Below are 12,641 nucleotides of genomic sequence, written 5' to 3' on the forward strand. Positions count from 1 at the left end.
CGGTTTCAACAATAAGAACCGTCAGCTGCTTTTTAAGGACAAAGACTGTCAGAGGTGTCCAGCTCCTGAGTGCCTTTAGTTTCTCTCTGTAACATCCTGTTCCTTTCTTCTCTGTGGGGAATCCGTTGAGTATAAGCAGATGGGATTTAATAAATGCCCGATCGATTGTGATCTTGTGAGGAAGAAGTCATGTAATGTTTGTTTACAAAGAGGAAGCACACAGATCAATCAGCCCCGGGAGAAGAAAAGACGAGTGCTCGTCCTCTCGATGCAGACTGGTGTTTTTGAGAGGTAAGGGGGTGTGTCTGTGTCCCATACGGGTATCTGCCTCTGAGAGACTGAGCAGAGGCGGGAAATGGCGCCTGGTAACACAACGGTGTGTCATTTCGGAGACGGCCCTTGAGCAGATACAGAGAAAAGTCGGATCGGATCACGAAAACAACCACAGCCTCAGTCGCGATGGTCGATCGGCGCTGAGTCGTTACCCCCGGACCCCGCGGAGCACCGTAAAGTGAGTCGCTCACGTTAACCTTGGTCGTGCATTTGTCTCCCTCGGCTTGCGGGTTTATGTAATGTTGGCTAACGACAGGATAAATATTTTCCTCCTCTCGCTTGTGCACATCTGTTAGCCCGGAGCTGTTTTACCAGAAGGCTAGGTTGGGTTGACGCTAAGTTAGCCGTGCTAAGCTAAGTTCGCAATGCTAAAACACGGCCTACCTCGGAGCCTGGCTAATTGCTGGTCGACGCGATGTATTGGTTTATTTTATTTTCAGTTTGCTCTTTGTAACTACAGTTTAAATTAGACAAAGTGCAACCATTTGTTTTCCCTCTTAAATCAACAGTTAACGCGAGCTAACGACATGCTAACTCTGTAGCTTCCACTGAGGCTAGCGGCGTTTAAAATGGCATTCCTGAACTGAAGTTTGCTAGCTACACATTAGCAAGCTAACACCGTCCCCTCCATTTATCATCTTTACAATTGGTGCCGTGTTGTTCCTGTTCAAACACTTAAACCAGTGAATGAAGTCAAATCGCTGTATTTGTTCCTTCGGGTTAACACTGATCAGACCGATGTAGCATTTTAAAATGTCACTATGTCCATTAGCTGTTTTGATTAACGAGAACTGATGAGGTTCGATGTCAAAACACCTCAAATATAAAATCTCACATTATTCACAGAGTCGGACAATTCAACCCGTGCAGTGAACTTCGTCACGCCATTGATGTCCCTTAACGTAGCTAATTGATTTAATCTTATTTTCCCTTTAACTCGCGATGTCGCACTGGTTTGCTAGCGACACGTTAGCATGTTTGGGCTCGCCTCGTCGAAATGCTAACGCTAGCCGCACGCCTGGTTGTAGCGATTTAACAACAAAGCGACACCTCAGTCTGTCACTTGATAAACGGAGCAGTGTTGAAAGCGAAACTGTTGTGTTCCCACTTTCTGAACCCCTGACTCGCCACGCACGACCTCTTGTAGTTCGTTTAGGCAGCGTTAGCCTCACCGTGCTAGCCGCTCGACTAGCCGCAACGCTTGGTAGCCTTGATTATTTTGTGGAACCTTCATTATGGTATGATTTTAGCAACGGATCCAGACATGTCCTGTGTTTACTTGTGTGTTTTCTAACATAACGATATTTATGCCACGTCTGAAGTCAACCTGGTCATCGCAGCGGCTGTTGCACGGTGGACGTGCCGCTGACTGAAGGGCCTCGCTGGTTTCTCCTCTGCGTCTTGCTAGCTGCCTCATACAGTCTCAGTGGCATGTTCTTATTTCCCGCTCATACCAGGCTCTGAGTACGATCCTCGGTTCGTGGGTGATGTTTGGCAACGATCGTGTTATCATGCAAAACACGGACGGGGTTCGATCGCGCGGTGACTAAGTCAAACAGGCATTTGATGTAGATTTTAATAAAGATCCATGAGTGAAACCCAGATGTTCTGTGCTCACCGTGTAACCTGTGTACTCACCAGTGTGACCTGTGGGATCTTTATTCAGCGACGCTACACTTAAAGTTTAAAATGTCCATGCAATTGAGTTAGCATTTCTGACAAGCTTACTAATGTTTACTTGTTGTTTCTAAAGCATTCCTGCACCTTTGACCATTCACTCTCAGACTTGTAAATAATTAAAACACACAAACATCATTGTAACACTGTTAGTTCCCAGTATTTCATAGTCTAAAGGGATGAATGTAGAGAATTAGTTATACGTTTTGAACCTACACAGAATTAGTTACAGGATGTTATCACAACTTTCCAACCTGTACAGTAGTAGTGTGATTAGTACACCACTGAACTGCAGAAGTTTTATGGACTGCCAATTCAAAGGACTTTAACTGCAGCAGGGAGAGGGAACTTTCTTCTCCCCATTTACTCTCATTGCAAGGCACAAAAATAAAGAAAAACAATTCTAACCACAACAGCTACAATTTCTACCAAAGACCAGCCCCTTCTTGGCTGTTTAATAACGTTCTTTAACGACTTGAAGCACTGACGATTATGGACATGAGTGATTTCTTCACATCAAGGCACTGATAGGTTGTCTATAAATCTTAACTCACAGCATCTCCAGGTCAATCTGTACAACTTTACCACTGTCTGGATTTATCACCTCTATAACCTCTCAAAAATAGAACGATCTCAGAAGATCGTTTAAACTTAAATATTGCAAGAGCTGTATGGTCACATCTACTCACATACATGTTCTAGCAGAGTTTTGATATTCAGTCAACTTTCTGGCTTGTTCCACTTTTGCTGCCTGTAATGTTACTATCTACTTTTTGCTTGTTTGTATTTTTTGTCTGGAATTGAGCAATAGTACTCACACCTCTGGTGTGTTCGTGGATCCGCCTCCCTGGAAATGTAAAGCAGATGTAGTGAAGGACATTTGCAGTACACGGGACGTACAGGATATATTCAGATGGTGCTATTGTGCGTGTGTAGGGCTCCTGACAGGTTGTGGATATGTCCGGACACATTTTCAGCCAGCTGCTGTTACATAAGCGCAAGGGGCTGGCATGCTTCACTGACAATTTGAGTTGCCTGTGAATAGTTTTTAGTTTTCCCTGTACTTACTTGAGGACAATGGTGACCAATTAAATCCCTCCACTCTGCAGAATAACGAGTGTTTTTCTTACAGATTGGTTTGGGTTCAAATGAGCTACATTTTAAAGCTTTATCAGTAATAATGTTTCTAGCTCCTATACTTTGACTTAAACATTGATCTTGTATGCACAAAGCAAGTAGTAAGGAGTGCTTGTATAATGTATGTGTGAAGTAAGGTCCGAGGTAATGTGTCCTTTTTTTTAATACTGTACGGATGGAAGTAAAGCCAGCTGTGATCCACTGTGATGTAAGTGAAATGGGATCTTGAATGCATCCAGATGTCTACAGAAAATCTACCAGTATTTCTCCAGTACAAACAGATACACCCCCACAGACTTATCCGTTTTTAACACAGTTGTGACTATTGTTCCAACAACCTGTTTTTCCACTTGAGCATTTGAGTGTTTACTTTAATTTGTTTCCTTGACTGTGCACCGTTGTGTTAATTTTCTCTCTCTCTCTCTCTCTTTTCCTGTATGTGCCTTCTTTCCTGATGTGGGATTTTCTGAAACAGCCTTTCATGTGACTGCTAAAACAATGAGGCTGAGAATGCGTAAGGCGTCTCAGCAACCGAACCCCAGCGTGGCGAGCCGCCTGTCCAGGACCAAGCGGAGGCACTCAGAAGTAGAAGAGGACACTCCTCCTAGTGGAGGGCGGGGCTTGTTCTCAACCATCAAAAAGTTCATCAGAGGAAATGCTGTTAAGGTAACTACCTCAACGATCATGTCAAGGGACCTTTTTAATTGAGTTCAATGCAGAAATGAGTGTGGTGCCCCTTCTGGGGGTTCTGAAATGTAGCTGAAGAACTTGTTCCTCTCCTGGACAAGTGCTTAGTTTAACAGTGGCTAACTTTCTGGCACTGTTCTCCTAACGGTGTAGCATGCGCTCTCCAGGTCTTTTGAGTTAAATACAGTGTTTCTTAGTGAAGAGTGTCATGTTCCCAAGAAATGTCTGGAGGAATGCAGCAGCTTGTCTGAGAACTTGGACGTGGGTCTAATTTTAGCCTCTGGCTCACAGAGTTGGTGTGCAGGGACAGAAGGTAGTAACAAGTGGAAAAGTCAACTCAGCTGAAAGGAGCTTTTTTTTTTTCTCTTAAGACACTGAGGATTTTTGATGTTTAACACAATTTTGTTATTTTATGGTTTTCCAGCATTTCCTCATTAAGTCTTTGTTCAAGAGGTTTATCTTTGTTTTCACTGCCAAACTGCTTCTAAACTTTAACTCTTACAAGTGAAAAAAACCTTTACTTTTTCACCTGCCTTCTACCTTATTAGCCGCTCATATCTCAAGGCCCCTGCAGACTGATATCAGTGGTGTTGAACATTCGTTGTGTTTCGTACCGTGCAAGATGAGTGTAATAATCTCACACTCCACAATATCAATGTTGTGGCTTGTAATGTCTGGTGAATTATAGTGCTGTGATGTACTCATGTTTTTAAAATACAGAAAAAAGCCACATTGTAACAACATCCAACAGTTTTTTTTCCCCATTATTTATTTAATGAAAAACAACACTTTGTACAAAGTTGCAACAGTCAGTGTTTTCTGTGTTGTTTCTTATCGTAGGTGGAGCAGGAAAGCCCAGCTAAGAAGACACGCCTCCACTGTGATGTGGACAACAACCTGATCTCCTCTACGACCCCCAACACAGACAGCCCCCGCAGGACTATCGGCAGGAGAGGCTCCATCAATGGGCGTGAGTGGCACTCAAAAATAAAAAACAACTCGGCAATCACTCAGCAATTACTCATCTTTATTTTCCACTTGTCGCTGTTAACCCTCACTTCTTCTCGGCAGAGGCAACCAATCATGACAGGAGTAAGGAGAAGCCCAACGGCAGTCTGGAGGAGACGACGGCTGTTGAGTTGCCAGTTACCAGTCCTCCGAGAACCACCCTTCTTGGGACCATCTTCTCCCCTGTTTTCAACTTCTTCTCACCAACTAAAAATGGTAAGTAAACCCCCGGGTAGCATGTTTATGAGAGTCACAATATTAGGTGTATTGGTAAAAGCCTGAGTTCATATAAAGCCCCAGCAGTATGTTTCTTTCTCATTTAGTGCTGTCTTTTACTATCTCGAGTTAAAATTACAATATGAATAATTTTGTATGCAGTCATGCCATTCTCCTGATTTTTTTTTTTATAGCTGAGACTAACCATAATATTTATTCTGTCATAAAATGTATTTTACTGCTTGATCACATTTAGATTAATATGTTTATTTCATGCTGTGTCGCTCAAACGTCTCCTTGTCGTATTTGTGTTTCAGCCTCTTCTGGCTCAGACTCTCCAGACCAGGCATTGGAGGCCGAGGAGATAGTCAAGCAGCTGGACATAGAACAAGCTGTAGAGATGCCCACCAGCACAGCCACATCCACACAGGAACTGTGTGCCACCACTAACTTCTACTCTAGTGTGTCACAGCTGCCACCTCTGAGACCCCCCCACATCCCAGAGGCTTCACCCACAGCAGATGAGGGGGAGCTGGTTGCTGACCTTCCACCTCTTACAGGTAGATACCACAGCTCAAACAAGGTGGCTCTGAAATATTCAGAGTTTTGTGATGTTGAGGTGATAATGGCGTAAGCTATAACTGCAGCCTGTAGTGTATCTCACTACATTGTGTTGCTTTTTCTCAATCTCTTTGTACTAACGTTTCTTTTCTTGTTGTGGTCCAAGCTCCAGGCTCCAGCCCAGAAATGACATATGTGGACTCTCCTCCGACTGCAGTACCTCCAGAGGCGTCCTATGAGGAAGACTGGGAAGTCTTTGACCCGTGAGTTCATCACTGCACTGTCATACAATGATCAGTCCTATAACCAGACCCCACTTACAACACCCCATCAATCATTGCAAAAATCAGACATAGATTTTTAAAACCATGGTCAGGACCTCAGATCTATTTTTTTTTTCTATTGGGAGGGAAGGGTGTCTGTTTACACCCTGCCGTAACACATATAACAGTTATTAGATTTTGGGGGCGGGGGGTTGGGGGATAAGAATTCAGGTTTTCTGTATTACGTTTCAGGGTTGTGGACATTTGTACTGAGGCTTTGGTCTCAGTGTCAGAATCCTTACACCCATACTGTGTACACTGTGTACACTGTGTACATTGTGTACATAGTGTACATTGTGTACAGTATCTGTATTTCTTGGTACTTGAAATCCAAGCTAACAAAATTGAGTACTAAAATACATGTTGGTATTTTTGACACCCATATACATGTTTAACAGTTGATATACTTTCCACATCAGGATGTCTTAGTTGTTTAGAACTGAATGCATTGTGAACACATGCTGATCCGTTTGTCAGTCCAGCACTGTGTGACTATGTGTCAATATCCACTTAATCTAGAATATTGTGGTGTCATTTTTAATTGGCTCAAATTTTATGTGATATTTGTTTTGTAGGTATTTCTTCATCAAACACGTCCCTCCACTGACAGAAGAGCAGCTCACCCGTAAGCCAGCCTTACCACTGAAGACGCGCAGCACGCCTGAATTCTCGCTGGTCCTAGACCTGGTCAGTTAATGCACAAAATAAATTATTTATATGTTGTAATTATTATGTTCCACATTCCAATAATTATTATATTTCACAGTTAAAATGTGTTGTTTTCTGTTTTGTTCTGCAGGATGAAACATTGGTTCACTGCAGTCTAAATGAACTGGAGGATGCGGCACTTACCTTCCCTGTTCTCTTTCAGGATGTAATTTACCAGGTAAGTGTTTCCTATAGTATGATACCACTAGAGGGGGCTAAAGTCATTATTGTAGAAGGCATCATGTTCGGAAGTGTGATTCCAAAAATAGACACAGTTGAATCCCCATTAAACAAAGACACCACAACAAAGGCTGTTTTGATATGATCCAAAAGTCGTAACCTTCAATTTTCATCTTGTCTCTGGTGTCCTTCACTTAGCTGTGTCACATGTTGATCTTAAATGTTTGCTAACCTGTCGTCTGTTGTCATGTGCAGGTGTATGTGCGACTGAGGCCGTTCTTCAGAGAGTTCCTGGAACGCATGTCTCAAATCTATGAGGTATTTAAATACCTGGCTTCCTCTATTCAAATTTTTTTTTTATCACATCAGATTAGATAAATTGACCTTTATTCTCTTGTCTCTTTTGTAGATCATCCTTTTTACAGCCTCTAAAAAGGTGTATGCAGACAAACTGCTAAACATCTTGGATCCTAAAAAGCAGCTAGTGAGGTATGGTGTGTTTTGTGTTCATCTTTTACAAAAACATAACAAACACAAAAGCTGAATGAAAAGTTGAAGAGCTCAGAAAACATCATGTACAGCCGCGGCGTTGGCATGTGTCACTGTTGAGGTGTAAGTGTTTTTCTGAATTATTGATCACGCTGACCTTGTCCCTGATTAATTTTTCTTCTTCTCTTCTCTCTTTCCTTTCATTCCCCTCTGAAACCATAGACACCGGTTGTTTCGCGAGCATTGTGTCTGTGTCCAGGGAAACTACATCAAGGACCTCAACATCTTAGGCAGAGACCTGTCAAAGACCATCATCATCGACAATTCACCACAAGCCTTCGCATATCAGGTGAACACCCAAACAAAACACGACACTGGGGGTTTTGTTTTAAGGACAATTCTCTTTTTGTTCCACTGACGTTATGTGATTCTCTGAACAGACATTATTAATGTTGCAGCCTCTCAGCTACTATATTTTATACATGTGTAATTTATTTCTGAGAAATTTAACCAGGCGTTGTTCATTTGAAGCGACTGTCCAGTCACTGATGAAGTTTTTATAATCACACTGGAAAAACACTTTGAAGTCAGTTACAAATACAAAACTAGAATCACCCTAGAGACACCCAGTTTACCACAAAAACAATCTGCCCTCTGATCCGAAGTAGTTTTGTAATCCTGCTAACTAACAGACAAAGAAAAGCAGATGAAAACAAAACACTGTTGGTCTCTCATGTGATGTTATTGACATTTTCTCTTGTCCTCAGTTGTCCAATGGGATTCCCATAGAGAGCTGGTTCATGGACAAGAATGACAATGAGCTGCTGAAGCTGGTGCCCTTCCTGGAGAAGTTGGTTGAGATGGTAAGATGTCTCACTCATTTATATATGTACGACCTATAACAGAGTGATGTTTTACCATTTCAGTAAAACGAATCTAATTGTTTTCTAATCTCCTCCTGTTATGTTTCTCCTTCCTGCTGAACTTGTCAGGATGAGGATGTGCGGCCGCACGTTCGGGAGCGGTTCCGCCTTCACGACCTGTTGCCCCCTGACTGAATCCGACCACAGACTCTCTCAGAACAGGACAACGTGAAAAGACTCGAAACAACATGTGTGTAAAAAGCCCCCGTTTGGATTACAAACTACAACATTGCCATTAATGATAAAAAAAGTTAGCCTTTTTCCCCTTTTTGGTTTGTTCGTTTTTAAACGCATCATTGCTTAAAAAAACTTTGAAAAGGAAAACGTTTTTAAGGATCTGGGAGACATTTTCTAAATCTCTAAATGTATAGGTGAAATGACACACAGTGAACAAGCCCAGATAGACTCCTCTTTTTTGACTGACTCTACAGATGTGGAGCCAGATGTTGTCTCCAAACTAAATTCTGAAGTCTTGGTGCTGGTTTAGCGGATATGAAAATGCCACCTGGCAAAGAGGAACTCCACACTGACCGAGTCCCTGAACCCAATTCAACTCCTGGTGCTCACGCTGTTGACACTGATGAATAACGACACTCTGTGGCTACAGACAATTTTCAGTGGGAATGACGGGCCTGTAAATCAATCTGCGCATGTGTGTATGTTTACTCCTAGCCGCACACACACACACTCACTGATTCGGTGTTTGGCAAACCTACAATCTGTAGCCTTTTAAAATCATATGCATTCCTCCGTAGCTGAGTCAAGTTTCTATTGTTGGTTGCAGTTTTTTCTGGTAAAACTGGTGTTTCATTGTTTTTTTAAAAAAAAGGAACATTTCAAAATGTTTTACTTCTGTTTGTAAGATACGGTATTTTAAAGGGGTCATGTAAGTTTTATTGTAAGCCTTTTTTCCTATGAGGAGAACATGGTTGCATATTAAAGAGTCCACTGCATAGTCAGATGAAATGAATCAGGACTTTAAGATTAGTTTGTTCTCTTTCTAACAGATAAAGGTTAAATCCGTGTGTTGGCTTCACTGTGGATACAACTTGGCTCCCTAATTAAATGTTAGGATTAAGAATCTTGTTACCTGTAAATCTACATATTGTAAAGGTCTGAGGGCATTCATCTTCACAGTGATGTGTCAACGTCAACCTTTTCTTTAATCATAGTATTTGATTTGTCATTTGTCTATAATCAGTGTTGTCTTTTTTACTCCTAATCAAGTATTCTGGATGAATCAGAGTTTTCGGTTTCTTTCTTTGTGACGTGTTATTCGATGGCTATGTTGGTAGCATAATGACTAATGTAGCACATCTCTGCCAGTGTGTCATGAAGTCTACTCCTGGTAGAAATCTATAGCCAGACCTTGTACCAGCCATCTCTGGCACCAGCAACATACTGTTTGAGCTGTCGGCTTCACTGACTGCCCTGCTACTCGTCTGTTTCATACGTTTTACTTTGTACTTTTTAACCTTTTCTTTTGTTTTTCTTTTGTTTAGCACAGTTTAAAGCATTATGTTAAAGAATGGTAACTATATGAATGTGTTTCTGCCTGACTTCAGCCTGGACACAAGCCAAACTGACATTTTTACTCCACTGTTGTTTCAACTTAATTTATTGAATAAGAGTGACAGACACGTAGCTGATGTTGTCGCGGCAACCTCGCCTAAACCTGTGAGCTGAAGACAGACCGACAGACAGATCAAACACGCGTCATTTTAAAAAAGGCCGTCTTCTGTCCTTCAACGGTCCACTTGAATCTCTGTGACAATTAGGCATGCATTGTTGAACTCTTTACAGTTCTTGTTTGGATTTGTCTGGGTTGCCTGTACAGTGCCATACAACACCCCATCCCCAGTGGAAGTTCTCCCACCCCCGAAAATTCTTACATAGAAAGAGACAATCAGACATCAAAGCTCTGCAGAAACAGAAACCTGGAGACGCCCACCCCTTCCCCCTGTTATTTTTTTAGTGCGGTATTTGTTGTGTACTGTAATTCCAGAGTTTTAACCCTTCCCCCGTCCTGACCCCACGAGTAAATCCTCCAGGTGACTCCTGCTGTGCCCCCCCCGCCCCCCCAAAAAACAATGCCTGCCCCTCACTTAACACAGATTCTATTCAGAGAGATGTTTCCTCCCTGCCTCTGCCTTTTTCTCACCAGAAGTTGGTAGCTCTCCAGAAATAGGAAGAATTAGCTTGTGTTCAAGTAAAATTTGTTACAGGGCACAATGGTGTTTACTCTGCCATGATGTTATGAGTACACATGTCCAGACTATGAATGTAAATTGTACATGGGGCAAAGTTTTCAAGTGTCTTTCTGAATTCCATGTCGCGCCCGCTCCTCGTCTAATAGAACAAATACGTGAGATGGGGATGTAAGCCCAGATGTTGAGGAGAAGGCTCGAACAGTGTTGTATGGAAGAGGAAACATGTCTTGAGGTCTGACCATGGTAGCCCCCCCTCCCTCCCATCCCAGCGCCCCTCCATTACCTCTCACCATCCGAACCACCGGCTTTTAGTGCGCAAGCCTCACCTGGAGTGTGCGATGTAGCCCGGGTTTGCTCGTCTCCTCAGTGGGCGGCGATTGAGCGACTCTGTCATGGCTTGTCTCTGGAGGATCGGTGGGAGGAGTTTGATACTTTTAATCCATTTTTAATGTGCATTACCAGTTTATTGTACAATGAGTGTTGTACAATACATGCAGCTTCATGTTTTAAAAAAATCCTTAAAATAAGGAAGATCTTTTGTATTTTTGATTTCAAAAGGCATGTCATATCTACTTTTTAAATGTATTAATGAAGATTTAACTTTACATCAGATGGAGTGTTTTTTTGTTTTTTTTCTTACAAATATCTGTATGTTTAGTTTAGCGCTATGTCACTGAACTGTTAAACTTAGCATGTAGAGAATACAGCTTGCTTTGTGGGGAAGTCCTGAATTAAATTTTAATCATGGCACTTTTTCTGCAGAAAAAAGCAATTGTGTTAATGATTTTTTTTCAATATCCGTCAAGCCATTTTACTTGCAAGAACTGCTATTTGTGCTGAAGATGTATTTGAAAAATATTTTAAGACATCTTTGTTAGCCGTCAGGCTATATGATATTGTAAAGTGTATATACAGTTACATTGAATTTCTGAAACAAAGTTTTAAAGTTAAAAACCTCTTGCATGCCCTTTGTTTTTATTTCTCCACTGCGATGGTGAAGATGTGGGACAGTTGAGGGGAGGGAAGAGGTTAAGAAGTTACGTCACACTTAAAGCACTGTAACTTTAACTGAACAACAGCGCCCCCTGCAGTCTCACCTGGTGATTACTTCTGTTGAGGTCGCTGTCCGTGATCTCCGGCTTCCCGAAGAGCTGCTGCAATAGATCCACCAAACTGTTTAGGGTGAATATTTGAGATAAACACTGTTTTAAATCACCTCTAAATCTTTTGAACTGATCTACTGTTCAGCAGTACTCTTGAAGCTACTGGGTCTGATTCTGCTGCGACTGTCAGTCACTTCCACACTTCTCACAGGAGTTCGTACCCACTCACCAAAGTTACACAGAGCGAGAACAGTGTTGAGTGGGAACAAACAAGGCTCCGTTCTTTTTCTAAGTCAGCGAAACATCTAAAAGATTGTGAGGCCGATATTTTAAAGTAAAAAAGGCGCGAAGTGTTGTTTTAAATGTTGAAGCACTTAAATCCATTTTCCAACAATTAACTAAGTAGGCACATAAGCTTCATTGACAACAGTAACAAGTAGAACTATGATGTTCAGGCCTTATGCTTTATTCATTTAATTCAGTTCGGTCCAGCCTGTTAGTTTTCATTGAACCAGGGTTAGCACATCTAATTTTAATTTAGGTTTTAGCATTTTCCTGAAACAGTAGTGGCAGTTTGGTCTTTTCATTAGTGAAAGAGTTTTTAACTTTTTCCCTTTAATACAGATTTAATCAAATTTGCATTTCAATGAGGTTAAAAACATTTAAGGTTGCCAGATAACTCTAAAGCCACCCATAAATTTCTATATTAGAAAATCCTTCATTGCTGTCATTTTGTGTGTCAGTTTTATTTGCTTGAATGTTTTTTTTCTAAATGAACGGGTCAACAGCCAATGAAAGTAAATGTACCTAAATATTTAGTAAACTCTAATAAGGTAGTAGTAAAAATTATACACTAAAATAACTATAAAGGTTTGCAGCTAAACTTGCCAAACACATTAAATTACAGGAAAAAAAAACTTAATAATAATAATACAATTAATTGACTGTATTTTTATGGCATTTACATTTAATTTAGAAGATAACATTTTTTAAATTTACATTCAACTTTTTTTTTGCAGAATTTATCACTTATAACTTCTATAACTTGTGATTGTGGAGACTAATTGAAGCAGTAGTTAGTTTTTA

General features: G+C 41.2%; 1 protein-coding gene across 1 annotated transcript; it reads left to right on the plus strand.

Annotated features, from left to right (window-relative positions):
- Positions 1-229: 229 nt before the first annotated feature.
- Positions 230-10,315, plus strand: ctdspl2b (CTD (carboxy-terminal domain, RNA polymerase II, polypeptide A) small phosphatase like 2b). The gene is made up of 13 exons (XM_020079914.2): positions 230-511; positions 3,623-3,813; positions 4,675-4,804; positions 4,906-5,058; positions 5,376-5,618; positions 5,786-5,882; positions 6,518-6,629; positions 6,742-6,828; positions 7,086-7,148; positions 7,240-7,319; positions 7,542-7,668; positions 8,087-8,182; positions 8,312-10,315. Exons 2-13 carry the CDS (start codon positions 3,646-3,648, stop codon positions 8,375-8,377), a joined length of 1,422 nt encoding a protein of 473 aa, XP_019935473.2. The 5' UTR covers positions 230-511; positions 3,623-3,645; the 3' UTR covers positions 8,378-10,315.
- The last annotated feature ends 2,326 nt before the right edge of the window (positions 10,316-12,641 follow it).

The sequence above is a fragment of the Paralichthys olivaceus genome, chromosome 1, assembly GCF_024713975.1.
Source record: "Paralichthys olivaceus isolate ysfri-2021 chromosome 1, ASM2471397v2, whole genome shotgun sequence".
Classification (NCBI taxonomy): domain Eukaryota; kingdom Metazoa; phylum Chordata; class Actinopteri; order Pleuronectiformes; family Paralichthyidae; genus Paralichthys; species Paralichthys olivaceus.